This window comes from Hemitrygon akajei, chromosome 12 (genome assembly GCF_048418815.1).
Source record: "Hemitrygon akajei chromosome 12, sHemAka1.3, whole genome shotgun sequence".
NCBI classification, from domain to species: domain Eukaryota; kingdom Metazoa; phylum Chordata; class Chondrichthyes; order Myliobatiformes; family Dasyatidae; genus Hemitrygon; species Hemitrygon akajei.
Window position 1 is genome coordinate 87,339,630 of NC_133135.1, and position 15,955 is coordinate 87,355,584.

A 15,955-nucleotide genomic window follows, 5' to 3' on the forward strand; every position below is an offset into this window, starting at 1 on the left:
CCTCACCATCACCCTACCATCCTCCCCTCCATGCAATACAGCCCTCACCATCACCCTACCGTCCTCCCCTCCATGCAATACAGCCCTAACCATCACCTTACCATCCTCCCCTCCATGCAATACAGCCCTCACCATCACCCTACCATCCTCCCATCCATGCAATACAGCCCTCACCATCACCCTACCGTCCTCCCCTCCATGCAATACAGCCCTCACCATCACCCTACCGTCCTCCCCTCCATGCAATACAGCCCTAACCATCACCTTACCATCCTCCCCTCCATGCAATACAGCCCTCACCATCACCCTACCATCCTCCCATCCATGCAATACAGCCCTCACCATCACCCTACCGTCCTCCCCTCCATGCAATACAGCCCTCACCATCACCCTACCGTCCTCCCCTCCATGCAATACAGCCCTAACCATCACCCTACCATCCTCCCCTCCATGCAATACAGCCCTCACCATCACCCTACCGTCCTCCCCTCCATGCAATACAGCCCTCACCATCACCCTACCGTCCTCCCCTCCATGCAATACAGCCCTCACCATCACCCTAGCGTCCTCCCCTCCATGCAATACAACCCTCACCATCACCCTACCATCCTACCCTCCATGCAATACAGCCCTCACCATCACCCTACCATCCTCCCCTCCTTGCAATACAGCCCTCACCATCACCCTACCGTCCTCCCCTCCATGCAATACAGCCCTCACCATCACCCTACCGTCCTCCCCTCCATGCAATACAGCCCTCACCATCACCCTAGCGTCCTCCCCTCCATGCAATACAGCCCTCACCATCACCCTACCATCCTCCCCTCCATGCAATACAGCCCTCACCATCACCCTACCATCCTCCCCTCCATGCAATACAGCCCTCATCATCACCCTACCGTCCTCCCCTCCATGCAATACAGCCCTCACCATCACCCTACCGTCCTCCCCTCCATGCAATACAGCCCTCACCATCACCCTACCGTCCTCCCCTCCATGCAATACAGCCCTCACCATCACCCTACCGTCCTCCCCTCCATGCAATACAGCCCTCACCATCACCCTAGCGTCCTCCCCTCCATGCAATACAACCCTCACCATCACCCTACCATCCTACCCTCCATGCAATACAGCCCTCACCATCACCCTACCATCCTCCCCTCCATGCAATACAGCCCTCACCATCACCCTACCGTCCTCCCCTCCATGCAATACAGCCCTCACCATCACCCTACCGTCCTCCCCTCCATGCAATACAGCCCTCACCATCACCCTAGCGTCCTCCCCTCCATGCAATACAGCCCTCACCATCACCCTACCATCCTCCCCTCCATGCAATACAGCCCTCACCATCACCCTACCATCCTCCCCTCCATGCAATACAGCCCTCATCATCACCCTACCGTCCTCCCCTCCATGCAATACAGCCCTCACCATCACCCTACCGTCCTCCCATCCATGCAATACAGCCCTCACCATCACCCTACCGTCCTCCTCTTCATGCAATACAACCCTCACCATAACCCTACCGTCCTCCCCTCCATGCAATACAGCCCTCACCATCACCCTACCGTCCTCCCCTCCATGCAATACAGCCCTCACCATCACCCTACCGTCCTCCCCTCCATGCAATACAGCCCTCACCATCACCCTACCATCCTCCCCTCCATGCAATACAACCCTCACCATCACCCTACCATTCTCCCCTCCATGCAATACAGCCCTCACCATCACCCTACCGTCCTCCCCTCCGTGCAATACAGCCCTCACCATCACCCTACCATCCTCCCCTCCATGCAATACAGCCCTCACCATCACCCTACCATCCTCCCCTCCATGCAATACAGCCCTCACCATCACCCTACCATCCTCCCCTCCATGCAATACAGCCCTCACCATCACCCTACCATCCTCCCCTCCATGCAATACAGCTCTCACCATCACCCTACCATCCTCCCCTCCATGCAATACAACCCTCACCATCACCCTACCGTCCTCCCCTCCATGCAATACAGCCCTCACCATCACCCTACCATCCTCCCCTCCATGCAATACAGCCCTCACCATCACCCTACCGTCCTCCCCTCCGTGCAATACAGCCCTCACCATCACCCTACCGTCCTCCCCTCCATGCAATACAGCCCTCACCATCACCCTACCATCCTCCCCTCCATGCAATACAGCCCTCACCATCACCCTACCGTCCTCCCCTCCATGCAATACAGCCCTCACCATCACCCTACCATCCTACCCTCCATATAAATACAGCCCTCACCATCACCCTACTGTCCTCCCCTCCATGCAATACAGCCCTCACCATCACCCTACCATCCTCCCCTCCATGCAATACAGCCCTCACCATCACCCTACCGTCCTCCCCTCCATGCAATACAGCCCTCACCATCACCCTACCATCCTACCCTCCATACAATACAGCCCTCACCAATTTTTAACCTACCATCTTCCCCTCCGTGCAATACAGCCCTCACCATCACCCTACCGTCCTCCCCTCCATGCAATACAGCCCTCACCATCACCCTACCATCCTCCCCTCCCATGTAATACAGCCCTCACCATCACCCTACCATCCTCCCCTCCATGCAATACTGTCTTCACCATCTCCCTACCATCCTCCCCTCCATGCAATACAGCCCTCACTATCACCTTACCGTCCTCCCCTCCATACAATACAGCCCTCATCATCACTCTACCATTCTCCCCTCCATGCAATACAGCCCTCATCATCACTCTACCATTCTCCCCTCCATGCAATACAACCCTCACCATCACCCTACCATCCTCCACTCCATGCAATACAGCCCTCACCATCACCCTACCATCCTACCCTCCATATAAATACAGCCCTCACCATCACCCTACTGTCCTCCCCTCCATGCAATACAGCCCTCACCATCACCCTACCATCCTCCCCTCCATGCAATACAGCCCTCACCATCACCCTACCATCCTCCCCTCCATGCAATACAGCCCTCACCATCACCCTACCATCCTCCCCTCCCATGTAATACAGCCCTCACCATCACCCTACCATCCTCCCCTCCATGCAATACTGTCTTCACCATCTCCCTACCATCCTCCCCTCCATGCAATACAGCCCTCACTATCACCTTACCGTCCTCCCCTCCATACAATACAGCCCTCATCATCACCCTACCATCCTCCCCTCCATGCAATACAGCCCTCACTATCACCTTACCGTCCTCCCCATACAATACAGCCCTCATCATCACCCTACCATTCTCCCCTCCATGCAATACAGCCCTCACTATCACCTTACCGTCCTCCCCTCCATACAATACAGCCCTCATCATCACCCTACCATTCTCCCCTCCATGCAATACAGCCCTCACCATCACACTACCGTCCTCCCCTCCATGCAATGCAGCCCTCACCATCACCCTACCATCCTCCCCTCCATGCAATACAGCCCTCACCATCACCCTACCATCCTCCCCTCCGTGCAATACAGCCCTCACCAATTAAGAACATAAGAAATAGGAGCAGGAGTCGGCCACCTGGCCTGTCAAGTCTGCTCCGCCATTCAATAAGATCATGGTGTTTCTGGCAATGGACTCATTTCCACCTACCTGCCTTTTCCCTGTAACCCTTAATTCCTCTACTACGCAAAAATCTATCCAACTTTGTCTTAGATATATTTACTGAGGTAGCCCCTATTGCTTTATTGGGCAGAGAATTCCACAGATTCACCACTCTCTGGGAAAAGTAGTTTCTCCTCATCTCCATCTTAAACTTATTACCCAGAATCTTGAAGCTATGTCGCCCAGTTCTAATCTCACCTACCAGTAGAAACAACTTTCCTGCCTCTATCTTATTTGTCCCTTTCATAATTTTATATGTTTCTATAAGATCTCCTCTCATTCTTCTGATTTCCGGTGAATACAGTCCCAGGTGACTCAATCTCTTCTCATAGTCTGACCCCCTCATCTCTGGAATCAACCTGGTGAACCTCCTCTGCACCGCCTCCAAAGCCAGTATATCCTTCCTCAAGTAAAGAGACCTGAAATGCACTCAGTCCTCCAGTTGCAGCCTCACCAGTACCATATACAGTTGCAGCATAACCTCCCTGCTCTTAAATTCCATCCTTCTAGCAATGAAGACCAACATTCCATTTGCTTTCATGATAGCCTGTTGCACCTGCAAACCAACCTTTTGCAATTCATACACAAGCACTCCCAAGTCCTTCTGCACAGCAGCATTTTTCCTTCCAAAGTGGGTGACCTCACATTTACCAACATTGTATTCCATCTGCCAGACCCTTGCCCACTCACTTAACCTATCTATATTTTTCTGCAGACTCTCTGTATCCCCTGCAAAATTTGCTTTTCCACTCAATTTAGTGTCATCAGCAAACTTAAATAATTTACACTCAGTCCCCTCTTCCAGATCGTAAATGTATATCATGAACAGTTGCAGGCCCAGCCCGGATCCTTATAGCACACGGCTCACCACTGATCGCCAGCTGGAGAAACACCCATGTATCCCAACTCTCTGCTTTCCATTGGTTAACCAATCGTCTATCAAAGTTAATACACCACACCCAACTCTATGCATCCTTATCTATGGATAAGACTTTTGTCCCTATCAAACACCTTCTGGCAATTGAAGTAAATAACGTCCATCAGTACCCCTCTGTGCGCTCATTATATCCTCAAAGGACTCCAGTTGTTTTTCAAACAGAACCTGCCTTTGCTGTATCCATGCTGCACCTGCCTGACGGAACCATTCCTTTCCAGATGCCTCGCTATTTCTTCCTTAATGATAGCTTCAAGCATTTTCGCAACTACAGATATTAAACTAACTGGCCTATAGTTACCTGCCTTTTGCCTACATCCTTTTTTGAACACTGGTGTGACATTTACCTTCTGTCAGGACCTGCCCAGAGTCCAAAGAGTTTTGGTAAATTATCACCAAGGCCTCAACTATAACCTCTGCCATTTCTTTCAATAACTGGGATACATTCTATCAGGACCAGGGGACTTATCTATCTGACCCAAGCTACTTACCATTTTCACCTCTGTGGAATACAGAGCTCACCATCCATGCAATACAGTGCTCAGCAATTATCAACGGCCTCCACTATCTAGCGTCAGCAACTGAGAATAAACACGGTCCTACTGCGCACTTGTCTGAGAGACCCCTAACGGGGCTGCTGGTCACTGCCCATCGCTGCGAGCACTAGCATAGCACATTGCGCTAAGTTCAAAAAACAATTTTTTTATCACAATCTCTCGAGAGCAACCTCTCACGGACCCCCGGTTGAGAAACCTTGGTCTAAAGGATGCACTGTGAGCAGTGTCAGCAAGACACACTACACTGAATCAGAATCTCGGCAATTTCCTCCTTGCATGTCACTGTGCAACACACTCCACACCAATGACTGACATGTTATGCTGTTCCTGGATCGTCTCTTACATTAATTTTTGGATCTCCTCAAAACCAAATAGCTGAGACAAATTGAGAGCTCCTCAAACAAGATGGTTCGATATTTCACTCCTGGACAAGAAGTCCTGCTGAAGGGACTAAGGAGGTGAACAAAAGTGAGCACTTGGCAAGGTTAAAGACAGAAGTGGACCACTCTCCTATACAGTGGAGATTAGCTCTGATGACATCTGGAGATGACACATCAATCAGCTGAAGTGAGCGGAGTCAATTGTTACAAAAGAAAGGTAGCCAGGGCTGTCAGAACCACTTCCTGCAGTCTCAGAGTCAACTCCCACAATCACCATGGAGGAGGCTGCAGAACCTGAGATTGTTTCAAGCCGCAAGTGTCACCTGCCAGGCAGACTGACCACCCCCCCCCCCCCCCCCCACCACCTCCATCAGGAAAGATGTTATACCACAAGAGTAAGAAAGCCTCCGCAGTGATTATATCTTTTGGCCTGAATGGGACAATTTAAAATTCACTATGCTGTGGATGTCTATATGATAGTTGTATTATATAGTATACTGTGTGTCTGTGTAGTGTGCTAGAGTCACATCAGCAAGCATAATTGATGACAAACACCCAACAGTCAACAACGTTTAATGTGTAAAGAAAGTTGTATCTGGCACTCAATTGCGACTGCAGTCAGTGAACATGATCTGACTCACATTAGGCTCTATTGTTTTCCAAAATGACATGTTTGACAAACTAACTGAAACAATAATCTACTTGTAAAATCAAAATATACTTCTGACAGATTAATAGCAGTCTGTTCTAAATAAGAAGACAGAAGTATTCTTTGCAGTTAAGTATTTTGAATATAATTATTGCGTAGAGAATCCTTCTAAGTTAGCAGGAAGGTTAAAACTACACCAAAACCATCACATGAGCTATATCAAAGATTCTGTTCACTCTTATTATCTGTTAGGAGTATATTAATTTTAAATGCATCAAATAGTGTGATTTCTCAACAATGTCCCTACATTGTGAGAGAGAGAGTGCCAGCCTGTATTCTCAAAAAAATGTGCCACTAGTGCCACTCCAATACTCCAAAATATCTATCAAAAGTCTTTGTCTACTGGAACCTTGCCTAAAGACTGGCTCAATGCCAATGTCATACCAAACTACAAGAAAGGGGACCGGTCTTTACCATCTAATTACCATTCTGTGTCACTTACTTGTATTGCAAGCAGTGAGAACACAATATTCACAGCAATATCATGGGTCATGCGGAGAGATTCTCACTTCTGTCCGACAGACTGCACGGTCTTCTGAAACACAGTTAGCCGGACTCGTTAATAATCTGTCCCAGATTCCGGATGCAAAAGTCAAGTTGACCTTTGCATAATGGATTTTAGTAAAGCTTTTGATACTGTACCACATCAATGCCTGTTAGCTAAACTTGACAATCTTGGCATCCAAGGCTCTACCAAGGATTGGATCAAAAGCTTTCTAACTAAACAGCACCAGAAGGTATTAATCGACGGGCAATCCTCATCCCCCTGTCCAGTGTTTTCGGGAGTACCACAGGGCACTGTCTTGGGCCCACTACTTTTTTTAACCTATATAAATGACCTTCTAACTTGTGTTACATCTGGAGTCAGACTGTTGGCAGATGACCTGATTCTGTACAGACCCATAAATTCTCCAAATGACTGCAGTATCCTTCAACAAGACATTAACTCGCTGTGCAAGTGGGAGTCCTCCTGGCAGATGAAATTTAACATCTCAAAGTGCTACATTATGAGAATGACCCACAAGAAAAATTGTTACCATCATCAATACTTCATGGGAAATGCTGCACTTCAGGAAGTAAAACATTACCCCTACTTGGGCATTGAACTGTTAGATAACCTTAGCTGGGCAAAACACATCAACCAAACCATTTCAAGTTCCAACAAAATCCTTGGACTTCTATGGCGTAACTTTTGGAATTGCTCAAAAACCACAAAAGAAATTGCTTATAAATCTCTTGTCTGTCCAAGACTTGAATACTGTAGTGCCTACCAAACCATTCACATCAATAATCTTGAGAAAGTCCAGAGAAGAGCTGTTAGGTTTGTAACCAGTGATTATGGAAAGACCAGTAGTGTTACAGATATGTTTCTCGACCTCAAATGGGATACCCTCCAAAGGCTTACTACAGTTTACAAGGAAACTCATTCATTAACTGCATCCAACATTAGTCACCTTTTGTGTAACCAGAGTAACAGACCAGCAACCCGACAAAACCAATCCCTGAACCACAAGACCATCCAGACCAACAAGGACTGCTCACTGTATCCTAGGACCATTCCAGTTTGGAACTCTCTGCCGCCACACATTAAATCTGCCGCTGATAGTAAAACTTTCAAGTCGCTGCTTTTAAACTCTGCAATTTAAATTACAACTGCATGCATGAGGGACTGAACGTTTATAGCCCAGTGGCGGCGGTTGGTGCAGTATGGACAAGACAAGAGGGATAGTTTACCATGAGATTAGATTATTTGATAACTTTATCAATGAGGTGTTTCAGTTAATCCCTTGGGAGTATTATTACCTCATGTGCTGACTGATTTATGTTACATAGTAAAGAAGTGCTGAGAAACTTAATGAATATAAATCGATAAACAGTAACTGTTGCAGAAATCAAGTTGAAAATGAGAAATTAAATCTAATTATATTGTTAATATATATTAAATTTTATTGTTAAACGAGGCAACTGCATATTAGGTCAGAGGTGCTTGATGGGTAGAATTTGGGTGGCTGAAAGGACTAAAACAACTTTTGATTCTGGACATTTGAAATAAAAGCATAAATTACTGAAACACATGGGCAGCAAACTGTGCAGAGAAAATAGAGCTTTGGTTTAGGTTGATTATTTCATCATGACTTCCATGAGTGGATGTGTTTTGAACATTGAAATTTATAAAGGTTGTAGAATGAGATTAACGTTCCCTCTATTTTTTTTCCACAGCTGCGCGGACCTACCAATGTTCCAAGCAGGAATTTTTTTTACACAGCCTGAAAACTGCATGGCACTTTAAATTAGCATCAGAATCAGAATCAAAATCAGGTTTATTCTAACTGGCACTTGGCGTGAAATTTGCTAACAGCAGCAACCCATTTGCACAGCAATGAAGGTTAAGTGCACAGGAGCATTTCAGCTGCTGTCCAGCTGCATACCTATGCAGCTTAAAAGGAACAGTGGATGGGAACCATTGTAAAAAGGAAATATGAGGCTGAGTCATGTGTGCAAGTGGGCAGTGTGGAAAACTTGATGGGAATGGAGCGTGTGTTCCTTGACCATCAGGTTCTGTTGTTTCAGTCTTAAGGTTGACTACACTTAATATTTTTGCTTGGTTCTGGTTCAACTTGTGTTTATGATTGGATAGAAAATTTATCAATGTCAAGGGAGTTGACTTTAAAGGTTCTTAGCAATGTGTTGAGATAGCTAAGAAAGTTAAATATGAATTTAATGTTTAAAACCTTTGTGGCTCTTGGTAAGTTAGTATTACTCTTGCTTTTGAGTCAGGGGGATTTTGGTCAAAGTTCTCCAGCAACTTGGGCACAAAAGTCTAGTCTCACACTCCAGTGCAATACTATGGGAGTGGAGCAGATAGGGAAGCTCAGATAGAGATTAAAATTAGGGCAAGTAGTCATTGAATGCAAAGTATTTTATGATATCTTGCAAATGAATCTTCTTCCCTGATTCGTCGCCACACATAAGAGAGTTATGTGCTGGGATATTAATGTATAAGACACAATCTTGTCACCTAGAACATAGAACACTACAATACAGGTCCTACAACCCAATATGTTGTGCCAACATTTTAACCTACTCTAAGATCAATCTATCCCTTCCCTCCCACATAACCCTCCATTTTTCTACCAGTCACATGCCTATCTAAGAGTTTTTCAAATCTTCATAATGTATCTGTATCTACCACCACCCCGGCACCCACAACTCTCTGCATAAAGGCTTCCTCCTGACCTCAGCCCCTTCCCTACACATTCCGCCAATCGCATTAAAATTATGCCCTCTTGTTTTGGCCATTTCTATCCTGGGCAATAGTGTTTCATTGTGCATTTGATCTGTGTATCATCTTATATACCTCTATCCATTCACTTCTCATCCTCCTTTACTCCAAAGTGAAATGGCCTAGCTCGATCAACTTCTCCTCGGAAGACATGCTCCCTAATCTAGACAGCATCCTGGTAAATCTCTTTCGCAGCCTCTCTAAATCCTTCCTATGAATTGGTGACCAGAACGGAATACTCTTGGAATTAAATTTGCAATCTGGTAATTTGGTTATTAATTATTCTTGTTCAGTTTTTCATCCCTCCTGTTGAAGTGAATCATCAGAGCTTTGAAGGCTATGGAACTAATGTGGGTAAATGGGATTAGTGTAGATATTAGGCTAATAGATGATTAGCCTATTTTGGTCCTGTGTTATTAATTGTACAAATTATACACTTTGTTGGGTTCTAAAGGCACTTGCTGATTATGCCTACTTATGCCTTATGATAAAATGTCATCTGTTTATTCGTACAGGCAATTCTCCATCTGATGAATCTGAAGAGCATGAAAAGGATCCAAAATCTTTAACTTTTCCAGCCTACATTGGTAGCCTTCTCGATTCTGGTGATGAGCTGATGGCCTCTGGAGTGAGAATGTACTGTGAAAACAGGGGAGGTTGCCCGACCTCCTGTCACTTGTGTCATCCAAAAGGGGGTCAGAACATGCAAGAAGAACCTGTGTTGCTGGACGTCACCAAGGCAGCACCACTTTATGAACTGCTTAGTGATAATGAAACACAAAAGGTAAGTTGTCAATCTTTCAGGATACAGCTCACCTGTCAGGGCATTGCACTGTTGTGAGTCTTTAAGAAATAGACAAATACACGTTGAATGAGGCGCAACTGTGTAAAAATGGTTTAAAAAGCAGAACAAAAGTTAATCATAAGATGAATTGTTGGAAAAAGTGTAGCACCCAAACAGTTAAATCCACTTATCAAATGAGAGCACTGCAAAAACCAAAATTGCAAATGCAAGCATCTTTAAATTCACAGTGGAACTTTAGTACTAAAGAAAAGTGTTACACAGGCATAAAATTGAAGCTTGGTGTTTAAAAAGCCAGAGAGTAGATTGGAATAGGATAAAATATCGCCTTAAGACATTACATCTTGTTATTTCCTTCTGCTGTCCTCCCAGCAAAGATTTTCCATTGTCAGGCTGAGCACAAAGCCAACTTATTAGAATGAGAGAAAATTTACAAGACAAGAAGAAGTCAGTCAGCCCATCACGTCATATTGCTTGAAGTAGCACCCATCACGTCATATTGCTTGAAGTAGCACCTTCCAACACCAGGTCAATGGACCACCAAGTTCAAGTTCTTCAAGCACACATACCATGTAAGGGTGGTGGGCTTTTTGCTGCTACTATCCTATCAAGCAGGGAGTTCCAGAGCACTGTCTGATTCCTCATCTGGTCCAGAGTCTGGTTTCTCATCTACTTTCTGATATTTCAATCAATCCATACCCCTGCCTTTTGGATCAAATGCAATGGGAAACAGGACCTGTCTGTTTTCACTGTTTCAGGTTCCTCCTAATTTTGCACACCAAGAAAAGTGTGTAAAAGCAGCATGGGACCTCACCACAGATCCATTTCTCCTCTACTCCCAAGAGAGGTTAAGCAAATTGGATCTGTACTTCGTACAGTTTTGAAGAATGTGAGGTGATTTAATTGTGATCATAAGGGTAGATGTCAAGATGTTTACAGTGGTGGGAGAGTCTCAAATGTGGTCACATGGTTTCAGGTAAAAGATGAATAAAAACTGCATTTCACAGATGATAGTGAATCTCTGGAATTCTCAAAATTCTGAAAAATTCTGGGGTTGGGGGCAATGGAGATCTGGCCAAAAGGAGGTCTGAGATGGATCAGCCATGACAGAAGACAATGCAATCTCAAGGGGATACTTATCACCCTCCTTTCTACTGAGCTCCCAACAAATGAAATTTAGCCTTGTTGCCTAACGTCACATGATGGTATCACAGGAGAGCAAACTGTTCATGAAGCCTCAGTAAAAACAGGCTAGGGTGAGCGTAGAGAAGGGGAGTCCTGGAGAAGTGCTCAAGCCTTCAGATCTCTATGTCTGTAAAGCAGATCCTCCTTCTGATTTTTCACCATATTCATATTGATGAAACAAGGGCTTGTTTGAGTATGCTATTAAAGTGGTTGCTCTGTTATCCAGCTAACAGCATTTTCTCACACTGCCATTTTTTCATTATTTTGTGCTATAAGCTCTCAGCAAAAGTAATTCATTACCAACCTTGTGAAGTGCTGGAAATATATTTAGTTAAGAATGGTCATGAAGATGAATGAGGATAACTGATGGATAGCACAAGACCAGATTTATATTAAAAAGGTTAATATGTGAAATGCTCTCCTGGGTCAGGTTTTCACAAAAAATACTAACTTGAAGGTCTTTCTCAGCAATAGAATAACTCCGTAACACAGATGTTGAAGTTGAGCATTACGTTAAGTGTTTCATTTGCACAGGCACTGCTCAAAATAAGCATCGGGTGATGGGTTCAGCATGGTGAAGGGTATAGACCTTCACATACAGTCCATTTCACTGTATGTTTTAATGTACATGTGACAAACAAAACCAATTTTTAAAAATATGGATTAGGAACTGGCTTGCCCATAGAAGAGAGAGAGTACAGACTATACTATTAGATTGACTAGAGGGCAGAAACAGGTTGTTGTCTGAAAAGACCTCAGTTGTTTGAGAATTATATCAAAGATTTGGAAGAAAATTGATGGATTAGCAAGTCTATGGTAGACACTAAGATTGATGGAGTTGTGAACAGGGTAAAGTGTATAAAATAATACAACAGGGTATTGATCAGTAACAGATATGGGAAGAGATGTGGCAGATGCACTTTAACTGGGAATAATGTGAGGTGTTATATTTTGGAAGGTCATATGAAAAGAGGAGGTATACCATTAATGATAGACCCCTGAATAGCGGTGAGATACAAAGGGATCTTGGCATCTCAGTCCATTGTTCACTGAGAATGGCTTCAAGTGGATAAGGAGTGTAAAGAAGGTGCAGGTAATGTAGGGGTTCCCAACCATTTCTATGCCATGGACTTATATCATTAAACAAGGGGTTCATGAACCCTTCAGTTTTCCTTCTTTGATAGAGGTATTGAGTTTAATAGTGAGGAAGACATGCTCCAGCTATATAAAACTTCAGTCAGACCACACTTGGAGCATTGCATGCAGTTGCAGTAACCCCATTATGAAAAGGATGTGGAGTCTATGGAGAGAGTGCAGAAGAGGTTTACCAGGATGTTGCATGGAATAGAGAGTGCAAGGTATAAGGAAAGGTTGGATAAACTTGGGTTGTTCTCTCTAGAGCGTTGGAGGCTGAACAGAGACCCGATAGAGGTTTGTATAATTATGAGCAGCATCAATAGGGTAGACAGTGAAAAGTTCTTCTATGGGGCAGAAATGTCAAACACCAGAGGACATTCAAAGTTCAATGTAAACATAGAGTGGTAGAACACTACAGCACAAAAGCAGGCCATGTGTACCAGTACCATCAACCTGCACCCGGACCACAGGCTTCCATACCTCTCGCATTCATATACTGTACCTATCCAAATTTCTCTTTAGTGTTGAAATTGACTCCACAATCACCACTTGTGTTGGCAGTTCATTCCAGACTCTCACCACCCTCTGAGATTAGATGTTCCTCCTTAGATTCCCCTTAAACATTTTACCTTTCACTCTTAACCTCTGACCTCTAGTCTCACTGGAAAAAGCCTGCTTGCATTTACCCTGTGGAAACCCCTCATAATTTTGTATACTTCTATCAGATCTCCCCTCAATCTTCCATATTACAGGGAATGAAGTCCTAACCTATTCAACTTTTCCATATAATTCAGGTCCTCAAGTCCTAGCAACATCTTTGTAAATTTGCTCTGCAGTCTTTCAATCTTATTGACACATTTCTTGTAGGTAGATGAACAAAACTGGAGTCAGTGCTTCAGAATAGGCGTCACCAATGTCTTATACAATTTCAGCATAACATCCCAACTCCTGTATGTCGACTGTACTCTTTTCCTAGATGCTGCCAGGTCTGCTGAGTTCCTCCACCATTGTGTGTGTGTGTTCCAGTACTCAATACATTGATTTATGAAGGCTATGTGCCAAAACCTTTATTTATGACCCTATCTATCCATGACAGCATTTTGAAGGAATTATGGATCTGTATTCCCAGATCCACTTTTCTCAGTGCCCTACTTACTGTGTAAGACCTACCTTGTTTGGTCCCCCGAAACACCTTACACTTGTCTGCTTTAAATTCCATTTTCCATTTTTCGGATCACTTCATAGCTGGTTTATTATCAACGTACTTATATGTCACCATACACAGCCCTGAGATGTATTTTCTTGCAGGCATACACAGTAAATCCAAGAAACACAAGAGAATCAATGAAAGACTGCACCCAACAGGACGGACAAACAACCAGTGTGCAAAAGCAACAAGTTGTGAAAATATAATAATAATAAGTAAATGAGCAATAAATGTTGCGAATAGGAGATCAAGAGACCTTGAAAGTGAGTCTATAGCTTGTAGGAACAGGTCAATGATGGGGCAAGTGAAGTTCTCCCCTCTGGTTCAAAAGCCGAATGGTTGAGGGATAATAACTGTTCCTGAACTAGGTGGTGTGAGCTCTGAGGGTCTTCTACATTATTCCTGATGGCAGCAACAAGAAGAGAGCATGACCTCTGAGGTGGGGGTCCTTGATGCTGCTTTCCTATCATAGCTGTTTTTGTAGATCACTCAGTGGTAAGGAAGTATTTAGCCACGATGGACTGGGCCACTATATATTATAGGATTTTCCATTCAAGGATGTTTCCATACCAGGCCATGATACAACCAGTCAATATATTCTCCACCATACATCTTTTAAAGTTTATCAAAGCTTTAGATGACATACCAAATCTTCGCAAACTTCTAAGGAAGTAGTGGCACTGGCATGCTTTCTTCGAAATTGTACTTACATGCTAAGCCCAGGACAAGTCCTCTGAAATGATAACACCGAGGAGGTTGAAGTTGCGGACCCTCTCCACGTCTGATTCCCCCAGTGAGGACTGGCTCATGGACCTCCGATTTCCTCCTCCTGAAGTCAATAATCAGCTCCTTGGTCTTACTGACATTGTATGAGAGGTTGTATGAGTGGCACCACTCATCCAGATTTTCAATCTTCCTCCCATGTGCTGATCTGTCACCACCTTTGATTTGGCCTATGACAGTGGTGTTGTCAGCAAATTTAAATATTGCAATGGAGCTGTGCTTAGCCTCATCGTAAGTATAAAGTGAGTGGATCAGGGGGCTAAGCACACAGCCTTGTGTTTCACCTTTGCTGCTGGACATTGTGGAGGAGATGTTGTTGCCAATCTGCAAGTGAGGAAATCAAGGATCCAGTTGCACAAGGAATTATTGAGGCCAAGGTCTAGGAGCTTATTGATTAGTTTTGAAGGGATGATGTATCAAAAGCCAAGCTGTAATTGATAAAGAACACCCTGATGTATGCATCTTAGCAATTCGGGTGTTCCAGGGTTGAGTGAAGAGCCAATGAAATGGCATCTGCTGTGGACCTGTTGTGAAGTTAGGCAAAATGGAGTGCATCCAAGTTGCTTCTCAGGCAGGAGTTGATATGTTTCATCACCAAATTCTCCAAGTACTTCATCACAGTGGATGTAAGTGCTACTGGATGACAGTCATCGAGGCAGGTTGCAACATTCTTCCTAGACACCAGTATAATTGAAGCCTGCTCTGAACCAAGTGGGTACCTGATGCACCATCAATAACTCTAGGAGACTGGAAGTGAACGATAGGCTTTTATTAACAGCAAAAAGGGAGCACAACATGTCAAAGACTGAGGGAGGAGCAGTGCCCCAATCGCCTTTATACAGTGGTCTGTGGGAGGAGCCACAGGAGCAGTCAGCAGAGGGGCGTGTCCAGACAGGTATACATAGTTTACCACAGTACCTCAGATTGTCGAAACAAGATATTGTTGAACACCGATGCTTTTTAAGTGGGGGGGAGCGGGAAGTTAAAGGTGATGTGAGTGGCAGGTTTTTTACTGAGAGAGTGGTAGGTGCCAGGAATAAGTTACCAGGGATAGTAGTGAAAGTAGGTACATAGGAGGAAGACATTTAGTATAAATTGGCATTAAGGTCAGCACTACATTGTGTGCTAAATAACCTATCCAATGCTGTACTTTTCTAAGTTCTGTTTATGGACTATGCACTGCACAGTATCTAACATGATCTTATCCTCTTAGGCAATCTTTGAAGCAATGTTGAGCCTTCTCTGGTGTTCAGGAGGCGGTGATGTCATTGATGACTGGTGTAGATGTGATTCTACAACCTTCAGTGTTGACGGCCTACCAAACTGTGCTCCTCTGCCTCAGCCGACGTGAGTACCCA

General features: G+C 44.7%; 1 protein-coding gene across 1 annotated transcript in view; it reads left to right on the plus strand.

Moving 5' to 3' along the window:
- Positions 1–15,955, plus strand: part of astn1 (astrotactin 1) — a 2,716,024-nt gene that overhangs the window by 2,538,116 nt on the left and 161,953 nt on the right. Inside the window, exons 17-18 of the mRNA XM_073063618.1 lie at positions 9,999–10,267; positions 15,811–15,944. Coding sequence (XP_072919719.1) covers positions 9,999–10,267; positions 15,811–15,944 — 403 coding nt within the window. The remainder of the gene's footprint in view (positions 1–9,998; positions 10,268–15,810; positions 15,945–15,955) is intronic.